This window comes from Ambystoma mexicanum, chromosome 3p, assembly GCF_040938575.1.
Source record: "Ambystoma mexicanum isolate Mex_15411 chromosome 3p, UKY_AmexF1_1, whole genome shotgun sequence".
Lineage (NCBI taxonomy): Eukaryota > Metazoa > Chordata > Amphibia > Caudata > Ambystomatidae > Ambystoma > Ambystoma mexicanum.
The window spans coordinates 548,835,809-548,850,201 of NC_090925.1; the positions used below are offsets into that span (position 1 = coordinate 548,835,809).

Below are 14,393 nucleotides of genomic sequence, written 5' to 3' on the forward strand. Positions count from 1 at the left end.
ACAATTGCTACTGCAGGCCATGTGATTATATATAACACACACACACACACACACACGTATTGCTCTAAAGGAAACCAAATAAGTGCTTAAAAGGACATAATAAAAACTAGTAATTGATTTAACATTGATTCCACCCCATTCTGTAAACAATGTAGAGGACTATCCTAACTAGAATTACTAAACCTATATGGTTTCGTGACAGGAAGGAAAATGGTTAAACAGTATAGCCACATAAGCTCAACAAAGTAGACAAAATTCAGGAATACAGTACTCCCAGTTCCCCCACAGGAAAATAATGGAATCACCAGTGATCATTCTAACAACTATTTTCTATGAGAAAGTATTGCAGTAAATATACAAAAATATATAATAACTGCACATGTGAAACATTCTAGTTTCGGCTATATATGCTCCCAGACACAAAGGGGGACGAGGGAACTATAGCTCAGTTCAACCAAGTACTTATTTTACATTTTTTGGGAGTTCGTAAAGGTTCCAAAGTTTAATCCACAACAATCAAGAAACCAAGAAGCCTGTCATGATTATGGGGAACATTCGAGTTACTTCACCACAGATGCAGCAGGAAGGGCAACAAGTCAATTGGCGAGCCCGTGGGACCTCCAATGAAGAGTTCCTGCCAAAGGTTCAAGAGGAGTTAGTTGTAGGATGCTGGATACTAAAAATTCAACCCGGGTACAACAGAAGCATAGGCGAGTGTAGGTGACTGGTTTAGGTCTGGCTACTGCAGATTGCGAGCTCCGATTGGAGAAACTGAAACCCACAACCCAGCAAGAATCCAGCCAAGGCAAGGAGGAAGACAACACCATGCTGGAACCAGCAACAAAATTATCCGATAACAGACAGCAGTAGGCAGAAATCCAAGATGTCCCAAGACATTACTCCGATTTCCAGGCAAGGAAAGGCACTTAGGCCAGAAGGAGGTCATCAGGGAAGCAACACTACAAGCTAGGAGGAGTCCAGCAAGGACAGCCAGTCGAACCAGCCAAAACAGCTGGGGATTGTAGTATAATTTAGCGCGTTTTGGAGAGCAGCGCCACTGCATGGGATCACATTATAGCTGTAAGGTGGTACAGCAAGTCATGTGTTGCCAGGGTAACATATGGACAGGTATATGAAGACAAGCTATCTATGAACATCATTTTTTTTCCCCCATTTTTTTCAATACTTAGTTTAAAAGAACATCATTTTTTCTCAATTGAAAATGCCTCAATTACAGGAAACACATTAGATACTTGATTAACTTAATACTAATCACCAATACTAATCAAACAACATCATAATGTGATCTCCATGTGAAAATGAGGCAGAAAAGACAGGCTCTGAAAGTCATTTTAAACGTGCACTTGGATTCATTTTTTTTTTCTTTTCTCTGTTCACTGTTAGCTGGATGCAAAATCTGCATGCCAGGAAATGAGTAGATACAGTTTCTAAACTGTATAAGCCAAGCCATTGTGAAAGGAGGATAGATTGTGTATTTTGATTGGGTACACGTCATTTTAAGGGTTGTGACAGAGGTTTCTTGAAGCAGCTCGGGGAGAAGAGTTATTAGACATTTGGCGGTGCTGCAGTGAGGACTTGGCTGAAGCTGCTGAGGTCGCCTGGCTGGGCTGCTGACCTTCAGAGACTGGGGTTCCCCAGTCAATTAGCACCAGCTTGAGAACAGAAGATTGCAGATTGGAACTGCATGTTCTCGCTGGGAGCTTTAAAAAGAAAACCCTGGGCCACTTCTCGGAGGCGACAAGCCAGGAGATAGTGTGTGGGAGAGCTAAAAATAGCTGGTAAATATACGAATGGAGTGAGTTTGCTGTGACGGACAAATGATTTATTATTAGGCAGGCAGTAGAGCGATAGTCACTATTGGGGAATCGCCGTGTTTAAATGCCACATTCTAATGTTGCCATCTAAATGCAAGTCAATTGATGTACTGTTCTTTTTATTGTTGCAAAGAATTTAATGAAATGCCTTGTATTTTTGCAATTGTTTCTCTTCTGTTTATTCTAGAAAAGACTGCCACGCAAAGCTGGTAATGTATGATTTTGAAATGAAACTGGTATAAATCACGACCTGTGTAAAGGTTTTTTTTTTTGCTTGTCTTTCTCTGGTGCATTTAGCCCATATCACATAATACAAGGGGAGGTTATTAGGTAATATTTGTGCCAAACGGCCTATGTAGATAAAGTAATGTAATGAGCAATTATAAATGGCTCTCTGCGTGGTTCCACTCAGTGTATATGTATGTGTGTGTCTTCTGAGTGGAATATAATACTAGTCTGCTGGGTGTATATGAATCAGCAGAGAGAGGCCTCTGGAAACAGTCTCACTAATGTAAATTAGTGATAACACCACATTATTGTGAATACTTTATGGAAGCATAGCTCACTGGTGTAGATAAATCAGTGATAACAGCCATAAGTGGCACTCCATATGAAAATGTGGTGTTATTGAATAATGTAGAAGCCTGAGGCCTCTAGAGATCACAAGAATAGACTAAACAAAAGAAAGTGGTTTTGTACATTGGGGCCACAAATAAAACAAAGAAATTATGCTCACCACTATACCAGAACGAAATGTATACCAACCGAATGTATCTGTGTACTGAAATAATGCATAGCCACTATACCACTATACCAAACCCAATCTAAATACAAGGAGTGGTTATTACTACATGCATCACGTTTTTAGTTTATTTCTCATTTAATTGGCCGCTCTTCGCTCAGCTGTCGATACCTAGACTTTCCTTGAAATTGGCAATGTTACTCTATTTCTAGAGAGTTTGGGATGTTATAGCGTTATAGATCAATAGAAAAGTTTTCTATCCGGAAGGCATTGTGTTCAGTATAGTTAAGCACACTAAGGGTGGTTCTAAAGTGATCTCCAATCCTTATTTCCCAGATAACCCCAAGTTATATGTGGCGCAATGCATTAAAGATTATGAGGTAGATACTGCAGACGTTAGGCCGCTCGGGGTAACCGAAATTGCTCATTGTGTGCAGAAAGCCCCATCACGCAGTGGTCTCAGCCCCAATTGCCAGGTGGGTCAGGGAGGTTATGCAGTGGGCAGGAATAGACTTGAGTTTTTGTGGCGTGCATTCAGCTACAGGGGCTGTGGCATCCAGGGCCTCTCTACAATAGGTGTATCGCTACAAGACATCATGAGGTCAGCTGATTAGTCCTCCAATTGTACATGTAAGATATTTTAATAAAGTGTCTGAAATTGCGGTAGCAGTGATTAATAGCTTTGAACAAGCATAATGCTTGCCTCTGGTCTTGACATAGAATGAGGACTGCCCAGGCTTGCAGCTCCAGGTACTCTTGATTCTATTAAAGACACGGAGGTGAGCATTATTCCTGCCCAGGATAAGCTAAGGGATAGAATGCTCGTTTTGCAGTTAACATGCCTGTTTTGTTGTGTAATGTTGGCTAGCGTCTTGCCACCCTCATGTGATTACCTTCTTGCCTCATAGGGGAGGACCAGAAGACGATGTGAAACAGAGTGCCTATTTCCAATCAAACAGCAGTGGAAGCATAGGTGCACTTGTTGACGAAGCCTTTGCCTTGGTTTTTGGAATACAGTTGGACTGAGTTGTTTTGGGACACTTCGGTTCCTGTGTCTCGAAATGACGGTCGTATTCGAATAAAAGAAAGGAGGAACGGATCTAGGTAGGATGTAGGTCAAAGAGCGTCCTCAGTACTGATAGGTGGAGATTTTACAGCACAGGACTACTGAATTCGAAGAACTTGTGGGGATTTGTAGACCCTTAAACATTTAAAAGTTTTGAAGAGCTGTGAGGAGCAGGATTAAAGTAAGTTAAGCATAATGCTCGCCTCTGTGTCTTAATAGACTCAAGACTACCCAGAGCTGTAAGCCTGGGAAATCTTGATTCCCTCTTCTCTTCACGTAAAGGGTGCACATACAGCCAGGCTTTTGACAAGATTCAATTCAGTTTTAGTATTAGGATTTGAGCTCATGTTCATAAACTTACTTTGATTCCTCCGTCAAGTTCAGTGGTTTTGAGGATGTCCTGCTAAGTTCATGCTGAATGGGTTTTACCTTTTTTTTTTAAACACTTTCCTTTTTATTCTTTTTCCATTATATCATAAGTAAAAAATGTAATTCCCTTAGAGTCAGGAATTGTGTCAGTGCTTACCTTTTTGAAGTCATAAGGATGAGTTTCAGAAGCTCATCTGAAGGGGTCATAAACTCACAGCAAACTACCATGAACAAGGTTTTAGGAATGCATGCCTTGATAGTAACACATTGTTTTTCAATTATCGTAAATACTCATATGAGGCAGTATCTATAATGTTCACTTGAAAACTTACAATTCTGGGGATTCGATATGCAAAAAAATGATTTTAAGAAGCTGGAAGTCACAAACTGCCCAGACAGCTGTGGACTGGATCCATGAGACAAACTGTCTTGCAAACAGAAGGTAATTTCAAAGAGGCAAGGGAAACTTCATTTACATGCAAAAATCTGGGATGAATTTCTGAATATGTACTAGTTCATTAATTGTAAATTTCTATCTGCATGTAGTTCTAATTTTTTGTTTTTTATTATTGACTATTTGTTATTCTACAAAATGTATAAATAAATAATAAAAATAAAAACTTACAATTCTCCAGTTTCTTTTAATATAGTTCTTGAATGTTACAGAAGAGCACACTTTGATGACATTATCTTGCGACTTCTCAAGCAGGGTCAACAGTAACAATGGGTAATTCTGGTTTCCCTCCACGGATTCAAGAAATTTCTCAGCTGAAAAGACAAAGTATGATTTTTGACCAATACTTAAAATATCAATTCCAAAGTTTTCAGTAAGCGGATATTAAAATCAGCCACCTTAACACCATTTCCATAGTATGCCCCCAATAAATAACACCAAGCTAAGAAAACAAGTGGTCAATCACAAAAACAAAACAAAAAAAGATAAACAGAAAAGAAGTGCAGCAGAAATATAGGTTTAGAAAAGCTAGAATTATGGCACAGCCGCACAGTTTAGGATAACACAAACAGAATCTGAGTGCTGAAACAGACTAGACTATCGGGTCTACATAAAGAAGCCCATTTCAAAGACTACTTTCAAAAACACCTTTAACAAACGGATTTCTCGGCACAACTGCTCGCTGACCTACCACTTGGTCAAGACCATGCATGTTAGAAACTTGTTGCTTTCCTCCCATAGATTCCAATGGGACATCCTAATCTTTTGCTATGGTTCAGAGGTCACATGTGCCCATTTGACAGCTGCAGTGACAGCAAAGGCCCTGCAGCGCAGGGGCGATGTTTAAGATATGCTCTCTGTATCCAAACTACGATGATCAGAAGTAACCCATGCTGGTGGCAGGATACTCTCTAAAATAAGCTACTCCTTATTTTAGGCATACAGCAGGACGCTACTTGCACTTTTAAAAGAAGGTGCCTTCCACCCCTTCATCCAAGTCATTCTGGAACTACACGTGAGAAACTCACTGGACCTCCTTTGGAAACGTACATTCCAAAGTCCTCAGCCTGAGGAGCCATCTAAGGCAAACTAGAGATCTGCCCCCTACTAACCCCCAGGGCACATTGGGGTGAAAGTTTACTGTGGACCAAGACCTTCCACTTTGTGGTGGAATCTCCTGAAGCTGTGAGCGCAGACCCTGAACGCACCAGGTTAACTGGACTGAACGATGGGGAAGACGCCGGCACTAGCTTTTGCGCTCCTTCGCCAATCCGAACGATTGCTTGCACTTCGAACCAGCTAGACACTTCATTGTGCCCTGGCTGAGCCAGCCATCTGCTGGGCCCGAATACACTGCTCGGCACTGGAACCCGTCCAAACTGCTGGCGAGTCACATGCCAACTCTGACCAGGAGTTACAACCACAGTCCGACCAGGCTAGCCCTTGAACGGCTACCTCACCAAACCGCATATTGGGGCCTCCAGATCACCATTTCTATGACTGCCGCCTGCCGACTCGAAAGCTGCAGTGTCATGCATCGACCCTCCCCCTCAAAGCAGCTAAAAGCCTGACTCAGCCTGGCCCAACTGTGAAGAGATCCTGAAACCACCCAGATATGCATTGCTGAGCTGCTGCCCCCACCCCCTTCAACTGCATAGAGCAACTGCATTTGCCCCTACTAGATGCCCGCTTGCTACTTGGGCAACGCCATCTAATGTGCCCGATCCCACTTGCCCAAACTGAGCTTGATGCACTTGCATCAACGTTCGACATGATCAACCCACCAAAGAACCGAAAGCAGGTACCGTTATCCAAAAACTGCCACCTCTGTCTACTGGGGCCCTAGAGGCTGTTTAGGTCACCTTAGCACCTAGCACCTTCTTTCACCCAAGACCTATCCTTGGTATGGTTTGTATTTGCCCATGACCCCCTATACTCGTGCTCATAGGGCTACTTTCTTCAGTCTTGATTCTTCTGCTCATCCACATGGAGTTTTTGCACAGTGATTTCCATTTTGTTCTATTGCTGATGAGTATATGGGATACATTACTCACCATAATCTTATTTCTGATGCTTGAATCTGCTTAGATTCCCATGCTATGCATAGGCAAACATCTAGTGGAAGCTGCGACTTATTACATTTTTCGAAACTCGAAAAGGAATGTCGACAGGGCGTGTCAGTAATACTATCCCTAGTGTGATGTCCACTATACCCATGGTCCTTCACGCAACGAGGTCCCTCCGATTGTTATTTTTCTGACATGAGTTAGCATGAAGTGTAGCGCGAGTACTGTTTATCCAAGCAGATCGATAACAGAAAGCTCATAGAACATCTATGCACCTTCTCAGGGCAGGAAGGGTGGGCGCATGTGAATCTAAGCAGATACAAGCATCAGAAATACAATTACGGTGAGTAATGTATCCCTTCTGAGGCTTGTGGAATCTGCTTAGATCACATGCTATGCATAGATTAGCGAGACGTGTTAGGAGAAGGTGGTGCGTCGTGAGAAGGAGCAGCAGCAAATCGATGTTTTAGAACCGCTTGTCCCACCTGTGGACCTGCTTTGGAATAGGTGTCAATGCAGTAGTGCTGAGTGAAAGCGTGTACTGCGGGCTCTGAAAATGCGGTCTAGGGGGACATTTGCAATAAAAGCCAGAGTAGCTCCTGTGCTCTGTGTGGAGTGAGCTCTTGGTGTAAAAGGCAGTGTTTTGTTTGTTAATGAATAGCATAATTGTATACATCTCACTATCCATCTAGAGATGGCATTCTTGGAAATGCAGCCTCTTCTCTGCCTGGTGCTACGGAGACAAACAGTTGATCTGTTTTTCTAAGCGTCCTGTTTTTGTTTACATAGTAAAAGGCCGCCCTCCTCACATCCAGTGTGTGGAGTTTTACCTCAGCTGAGCTAGTTGGATTCTGAAAGAAAGCCAGGAGCTCAATAGATTGGTTCACATGGAATTTGGAGATGAATTTAGGGGAAAACCTTAGGATGAGTCTGTAAACCCAATTTATCTTTATTGATAATAAAGAATGGGTCCTACACTGATAATGCTTGCAATTCACTAACTCTTCTTATGGAAGTAATAGCCACTAAGAAGGCAGTTGTGTATGTCAGGTGTTTAAGACTTGACTTGTGCATAGGCTCAAATGGGACCCCCCCCCTATGAGCCTTGCTAGCATTACATTGAGATCCCATCCTGGCGGTGGGTTTGAAATTGGAGGGTGGAGTCTTTACTCCCTCCATGAATGCCTTAATGACTGGAATTTTCCACCACGATAATTTACTTTGGGAGGTGGTATTAAGCTGATAAAGCCTCCAGGCGGACCTTTATAGAGTTGAATACTAACCCAGAGTCTAAAAAGTGGAGCATATAATTTATGTTTGTGAAGGAGTACATTCTATGGGGTTTGTTTTGACTGGCACCAAATTACAAATCTTCTCACTTGTCGAAATAACAGTGTCTAGTGTTTGGGTTTCTTGCCTCTGAGGATATCCATACACTGCTGTGCTAAATGAAGGTGTCCAAACTCTGACTTCAGGAGCTATGCTGCCAAGTTCATTGAGTGTGGTTGTGGGTGCACTGTTCCCCTGTGTTGGGTTAACAGGTTGGTTTGGCACAGGAGTTTGATGGGATCGCACCAGCAATTTGCGCAGATTTGGATACCACGGTTGCCTCGCCCACATAGGAGCAACTAGGATGTCTGTGCATCTTGTTCACTATCCCGCTCATTAATGGTCTCGGGGGCGGGAGGAGGGTATGAAGGCATAAGCAAATTTCCCTGACCAGTTCATCCATAGGGCGTTCCCCTTGGAGTCTGGCTGGGGCAACCTGGACGTGAAATCTGGGCATTGCTTGTGTTCTCCTGTAGAGAACAAGCCTAGTGTGTGGTAACCCCACTGAGAGAAGATGTGGTCTACGCCGTTTGAGTCTAGTTGCCATTCGTGTGCCTCCGGTAGGGGATCTCTGCTCAGAGAGTCTGCTAGAGTTTGAGTACCCCTGGAACGTGTTGGGAGGATAGGGATATCCCCCGTCTGAGTGCCCATTTCCATAATTCTGCGCCAAGTTGGACAGACTTGTAGAGTGTGTGCCCCCTTGTTTTTATGTAGAACATCGCAGTTGTGCTGTCCGTTAGGATTTCAACTGACTGGTTCATTTATTGCACTTCAAATGCTTGAAGTACTTTGAATACTGCTAGTAGTTCCAGCAGGTTGATATGGTTCTGTGATGTGAGTCCACAGACCATGTGCTGTGTGGTGAAGGTAATGAGCACCCCCATCTGGAGAGTGATGAGTGTTGTGAGAATCGCTTGTGCTTCCGGATCGTGGATGGGTTCCCCCTTTAACAGATTCTCTCGACCACAAGCTTAGGTTTTGAACTAGTGTTGGCGAAACGTGCACTAGATCGGCCCACTGACCATTTGCCCGAGACCACTGTTTCGCCAACCACTCCTTCATTGGTCGCATGCGCCGACGTTTGTGTGGGACTAGATATATGCACAATGCCATCATGCCTAGCAAAAGCATTGCTTTGGATACGCTCATCTGGAGACCGGCTTGATACTGGGTTATTTGCTGAAGCATGTTCTGCACTGCGCCCTTTCCTTGGATGGAAAGGCTAAGCCTGTTCTTGTATCCAATACAGCTCCTAGCACAGTTTTGTTGCGTTTGGTACAAGACTTTACTTTTTCTCATTTATCGAGAAGCCCAATTGAAATAAGATTCATGGTTCTTTGCGTGTTTTGTCTGCGAAGATGAGGTTTCTCTCCTGTGATCAGCCAGTCGTCCAGTTAGGAGTACACTGGGATTGCCTCCCTGCGCAGTTGGGCCGCCACCACCCCCAGTACCTTGGTGAATACCCTTGGAGCCGAAGCTATACGGAAGGGTAGCACCTTGAATTGGTAGTGCTGGTTTGCTAACTTGAACTGCAAGAGTTTTCTGTGCGCTGGGAGCATTGAAATATGAAAATAGGCATCGTTCATATCCAATGTTCCCATGTAATCCCCCTGTTTTAGCAGGGGAATTAACCCTTGTAGGGTTGGTATGAGGAACTTGTGACTTTACATAAGAATTTGCAGGGCGCAAGGCTAATACTGGGCTCATAGTTAGATTTTTTTTGGCACAAGGAAGAACGTTGAATAAATACCCTTGTTTACCTCGTTGGACAGCACAATCTCGATTGCGTCCTTGAGGAGCAGCGCGTTGATTTCCTCTATCAGAATGAGTGGTTGCTTTAATGTTTTCCTCTGGCACGGGGGTGGTTCGATGGTTTTTCTAGGAGCGCCAGACAACCTCCCTCTACTGTAGATAACACCCACTTGTCCGTGGTTATTCCCGCCCATGCGTGGGTGAAGTTTGAAATTTGTCTCCCCCCCCCCTACTGGGGAGGCATGGGAGGGGACCTGTAGCGGGCAATCATTGTTTGGAAGGCGTTCGTCCACCTCGCGAAGAGGAGGATCTCCCCCGGCCACAGGATCTGCGCTGGCCTCTTGGCCAACCTTGGTTGTTCCATGAAGAATTTTGATTTTGTCCATATACGGACCCTCTTTGGGAACTTTGGCCATGAAATGTGAACATTGTTCCAGCTCCTTTGGCCAGGTTGTTAGTTAGTCAGTTGCCGAAAGGATTTGAGGGTATCATATTCCTCTTTGGCTGATTTCAGAGCGTCCTCCACCGCTTTGCCGAATAGTACGGTTGGTTCCACAGGCATGTTGAGCAACGTTGCCTGGGTCTCAAGATTGAAGTCTGATTGGCAAAGCCAAGCGTGGTGCTTGAGAATGGTTCCTTCTGCAATAATACGGCCTGCATTATCTGCAGCGCCGAGGTTGTTCTTCAGGAAGCTGCTGGCAGTGGCTTTGCCTTCTGCTGCTATTAGGGCAAGTCTGGACTTTAAAGGCTCTGGAGCAGAGTCGATGAGAGCCGTAACTTTGTCCCATTTATGGCAGTCATAGCTGGCCAACAGGGTGGAATTGTTGGCGATTCTAGCTTGGAACGCTGCTGAGGTTGGAACTTTTCTGCCCATGGTATAAAGCTTCTTGCTCTCCTTGTCTGGGGGAGCTTCTGAAGAGGCTAATGGTGTACCTGCCCTCTTTGGCGTAGTTGTGACCACCAGCGAATCCGGCTTAAACTATCACCTTATATGACATGCATTACTCACCGTAATAGCATTTCTGATTGCATCTGCTTAGATTCACATATGGTCCAACATCCAGTGGTAACCGCAGAGTATTGCATCTTGTCTTTCGGGGACCGAAAGGGAACGTCGGCATAGGCGTGTCTGTAACACTATCCCTATCGTGATGTGTAGTGTACCCAAAATCCCTCACGCACCGAGGTCCCTCCGATTGTATTTTTTTGGCCATGAGGGAGCCCAAGGCGATAGTGAGCGAGTACGTGAAGAAGAGGGAAGTAGTAAGATGTCCATGTTCCTTCCATCCGAGCGGGGAGGAAGGGTGGGCGCATGTGAATCTAAGCAGATACAACCATCAGAAATGCTTTTACAGTAAGTAACGCATTGTCTTCTGATGCTTGTTAATCAGCTTAGAATCACATGCTGTGCATAGACTAGCGAGCAGTACCCGGAGTTGGAGGAGGGTTGTGAGAAGGAACAGTAGAGAAAAGATGTCTTAATACTGCTTGTCCAATCTGGGAATCAGATCTAGAGTGAGCATCTAGACAGTAGTGTTTTGTAAAGGTGTGTACAGAACTCCAGGTTGCTGCTTTGCAAATCGACTCGAGGGGAACGTTTGCAATGAATGCCAGTGCCTCGAGTAGAGTGTTCTCTTGGCTTGAAGGGTAGTTCTCTCTTAGCAAGAGAGAACCAGAGAGTGATGCATTTAACAATCCATTTAGATATAGTGGACTTTGAGACTTTGAGATTAGTCTTTCTCAGTGGCCTGGTCCTTTCCATATAAAACATGACAGCTCTGCGCACATAGAGCGTATGCAGGCTCCTTTCTCCCAAATTGGAAGGGTTTTGAAAGAACGTCTATTGACTGGTTGACATGGAATTTCGATATGAATTTCGGTGCAATCCTTGGGTGTGCGCGTAGAACCACCTTATCTTTGTGAACTGTTACGAAGGGGTCTAGAATAGAAAGAGCCTGTAGTTCACTTACTCTCCTAATGGAGGTGATAGCTATTAGGAAAGCAGTCTTAAGATTGAGGTCTTTAAGAGTGAGGTCTTTAAGAGTTGCCTCGTGCATGGGTTCAAAAGGTGAGCCCATGAGCTTGGTAAGTACCACATTAAGGTCCCAGCCTGGAGCTGGGTTTGCTATCGGAGGGTGTATTCTCTTTACCCCCTCCATGAAGGCTTTAATAACTGGGACTTTCCACCATGACACCTTAAGTTGAGAGGTGGTGTATGCACAAAGTGCCGCTAGATGGACTTTAATAGAATTGAACACTAGACCTGAGTCCAGTAAATGGGTCAGGTAAAGGACAATTTGTGTGGGAGAGCAGTGGACTGGGTTGATGCTCTTACCTCTACACCAGATGACAAATCTCTTCCACTTGCTACAATAGCAGTGACGAGTGTTGGGTTTTCTAGCTTCTCTGAGAATGTCCATGCATCTCTGAGGGAGTTGTAAATGGCCGAATTCTATGACCTCAGGAGCCAGGCAGCTAAATTCATGTTCTGTGGGCATGGGTGTAGTGTCTTGCACCTGTCCTGTGACAGCAAGTTGTATGGGCAGGGCAGTTTTACTGGTGGGGATAGGGACATCTCCATTAGGTGCGCAAACCATGGTTGGCGGGCCTACATCGGGGCTATCAGAATCATGGTGACTGATTCTTGGTGCATCCTGTGTACTATTTTGTTCAGCAGGAGTCGGGGGGGGGGGGCGTTGCAAAGAGGTCTATTTCTGGGAACCCCCATTGTGTGAAGATGTTGAAGGCGATGTCTTCATGTAATCACCATTCGTACTCTGAGGGCAGAGCAAAGATTGAGTTCCCCTGGTACATGTTGTGTCAATAGGAACATGTGTCTGAGAGCCCACTTCCAGATGTTCTGGGACAGCTTGGACAGTCCTGGAGAGTGAGTGCCCCCTTGCTTGTTGAGGTAGTACATGGCTGTGGTGCTGTCCGTGAGGACCATCACTGTCTTCCCTTGTAGGTGTGTCTGGAAGGCTTTTAGTGCCTTGAACACCGCAAGTAGTTCTAATAAGTTTATGTGTTTGGACGCTACGCTCGGAGTCCAGACTCCGTGAGCAGTCTGATGGGATAGGTGACCCCCCCCCCCCATCCTGTGAGGGATGTGTCTGTGGTTAGAGTGGCTTCCACTGCGGGGGTGGCGAATGGTTTCCCTATTACCAGGTTTTCCTTCGACCACCACCGTAGCGAGAGAACCAAGGCCTGCGAGACCACTAGATCGTCCCATTGTCCGCTGGCCTGACACCACTGGCTGTTGAGCCACTCTTGCATTGGGCGCAGGCGCGCGTGAGGTACCAAATAAATACATGACGCCATCATTCCAAGCAAGCGCATTGCTTTGCGTACAGTCACCTCTCGACCGGCCACATAGAGGGATCTGAAACAGCATATTTTGGACCCTCTCGTTGGAGGGGGAAGACGAGGCCGTCCCTTGTTCGAATTAGAGCCCCTAGGAATTGTTTGACTTGGCTCTAAGCTGGACTTCTCGTTGATGGAGAAGCCAAGTTGGAACAAAAGGTCTACTGCCTTCTGGGTGTTTGAGAAGCATATCTCGTAGGACTCCCCTGTTATGAGCCAATCGTCGAGGTAAGGGTATACCAGTATGGACAACCTGCGCAGGTGGGCCGCTGCCACTGCCAGTACCTTCGTGAATACCCTTGGTGCAGACGCTATGCCGAAGGGTAGCACTCTGAACTGGTAGTGTTTGCCCTCTATCATGAACCTGAGGTATTTTCTGTGTGCTGGCAACATTAAAATATGAAAGTATGCATCTTTCATTTCTAGTGTTGTCATGTAGTCCCCCCGAGATAGCAGGGGAACTACCTCCTGTAATGTTACCATACGAAATTTCTGAGGTTTTACAAATTTGTTCGCTGGGCGCAGATCTAGTACAGGGCGCATGGCTAGGTCCTTTTTGGGTACAAGGAAGTACACTGAATAAATACCTTCCATTACCTGAGATGAGATAGGGGCACGACTTCTATTGCTCCTTTCTGTAGCAGCTGTTCTACTTCTTGCAGGAGGATGATGAGGTGGTCTGGAGACAGGCGTCTTCCCCTTGGAGGTCTGTAGGTGGGGGACCGATTGAACTCTATACAGTACCCGTGGGCTACGGTTGATAATACCCACCGGTCTGATGTTATTCCCTCCCATGCTGATAGGAATGATGTTATCTGGCCCCCAACCGGAGACGCATTGGATGGGACCCGGACTTTCGGGTCATTTGGTGTTACTTGCCGGGGTGCCTCTGGGGCTAGAGCCCCAGCTTCTGCCCTTGCCGCGGCGTTGTCCTCTTTGGTTATATTGGTTACTGGAACCCTGATTAGAGGGCCAGTTGCCCGAGGTGTATTGCTGTTGCTGCTGCTGCTGTTGGCGTTGGCCACGAAAAAAAGCGCTCGTTTCCAAATCCTCGCCTGTTTGGAGGCTTTGAGATTTGGTCTAAGGTTTTTATGGTGTCGAATTCCTTCTTCGCATTTTCCAGCGTGTCGTCCACTGCCCTTCCAAAGAGATTAGACTCTTCTATTGGCTTATTAATGAGGGACGCCTGCGTTTCTGCCTTGAAACCGGAATTGCGAAGCCAGACGTGACGCTTCAGTAGAATTCCCTGCACCAAAGAGAGGCCAGAAGTTTCTGCCGCATCAAGAGTGTTTTTAATGATGCTCTGGTTGACCAGAGCTCCTTCTGTAACTGTAGCCAAAAGGCGTGTTCTTAGAGGTTCAGGGGCTTCTTCGATGTCCTGTTTGAGTTTTCCCCATTGAGCATCGGCGTAGCTTGCCAA

At 45.3% G+C, this 14,393-nt stretch overlaps 1 protein-coding gene across 2 annotated transcripts in view; it reads right to left on the reverse strand.

Annotated features, from left to right (window-relative positions):
* The window catches only part of CSE1L (chromosome segregation 1 like), a 1,325,092-nt gene that overhangs the window by 1,238,887 nt on the left and 71,812 nt on the right, over positions 1 to 14,393 (reverse strand). For both annotated transcript variants that reach the window (XM_069651279.1, XM_069651278.1), the window contains exon 3: positions 4,638 to 4,780. In XM_069651279.1, coding sequence (XP_069507380.1) covers positions 4,638 to 4,780 — 143 coding nt within the window. The remainder of the gene's footprint in view (positions 1 to 4,637; positions 4,781 to 14,393) is intronic.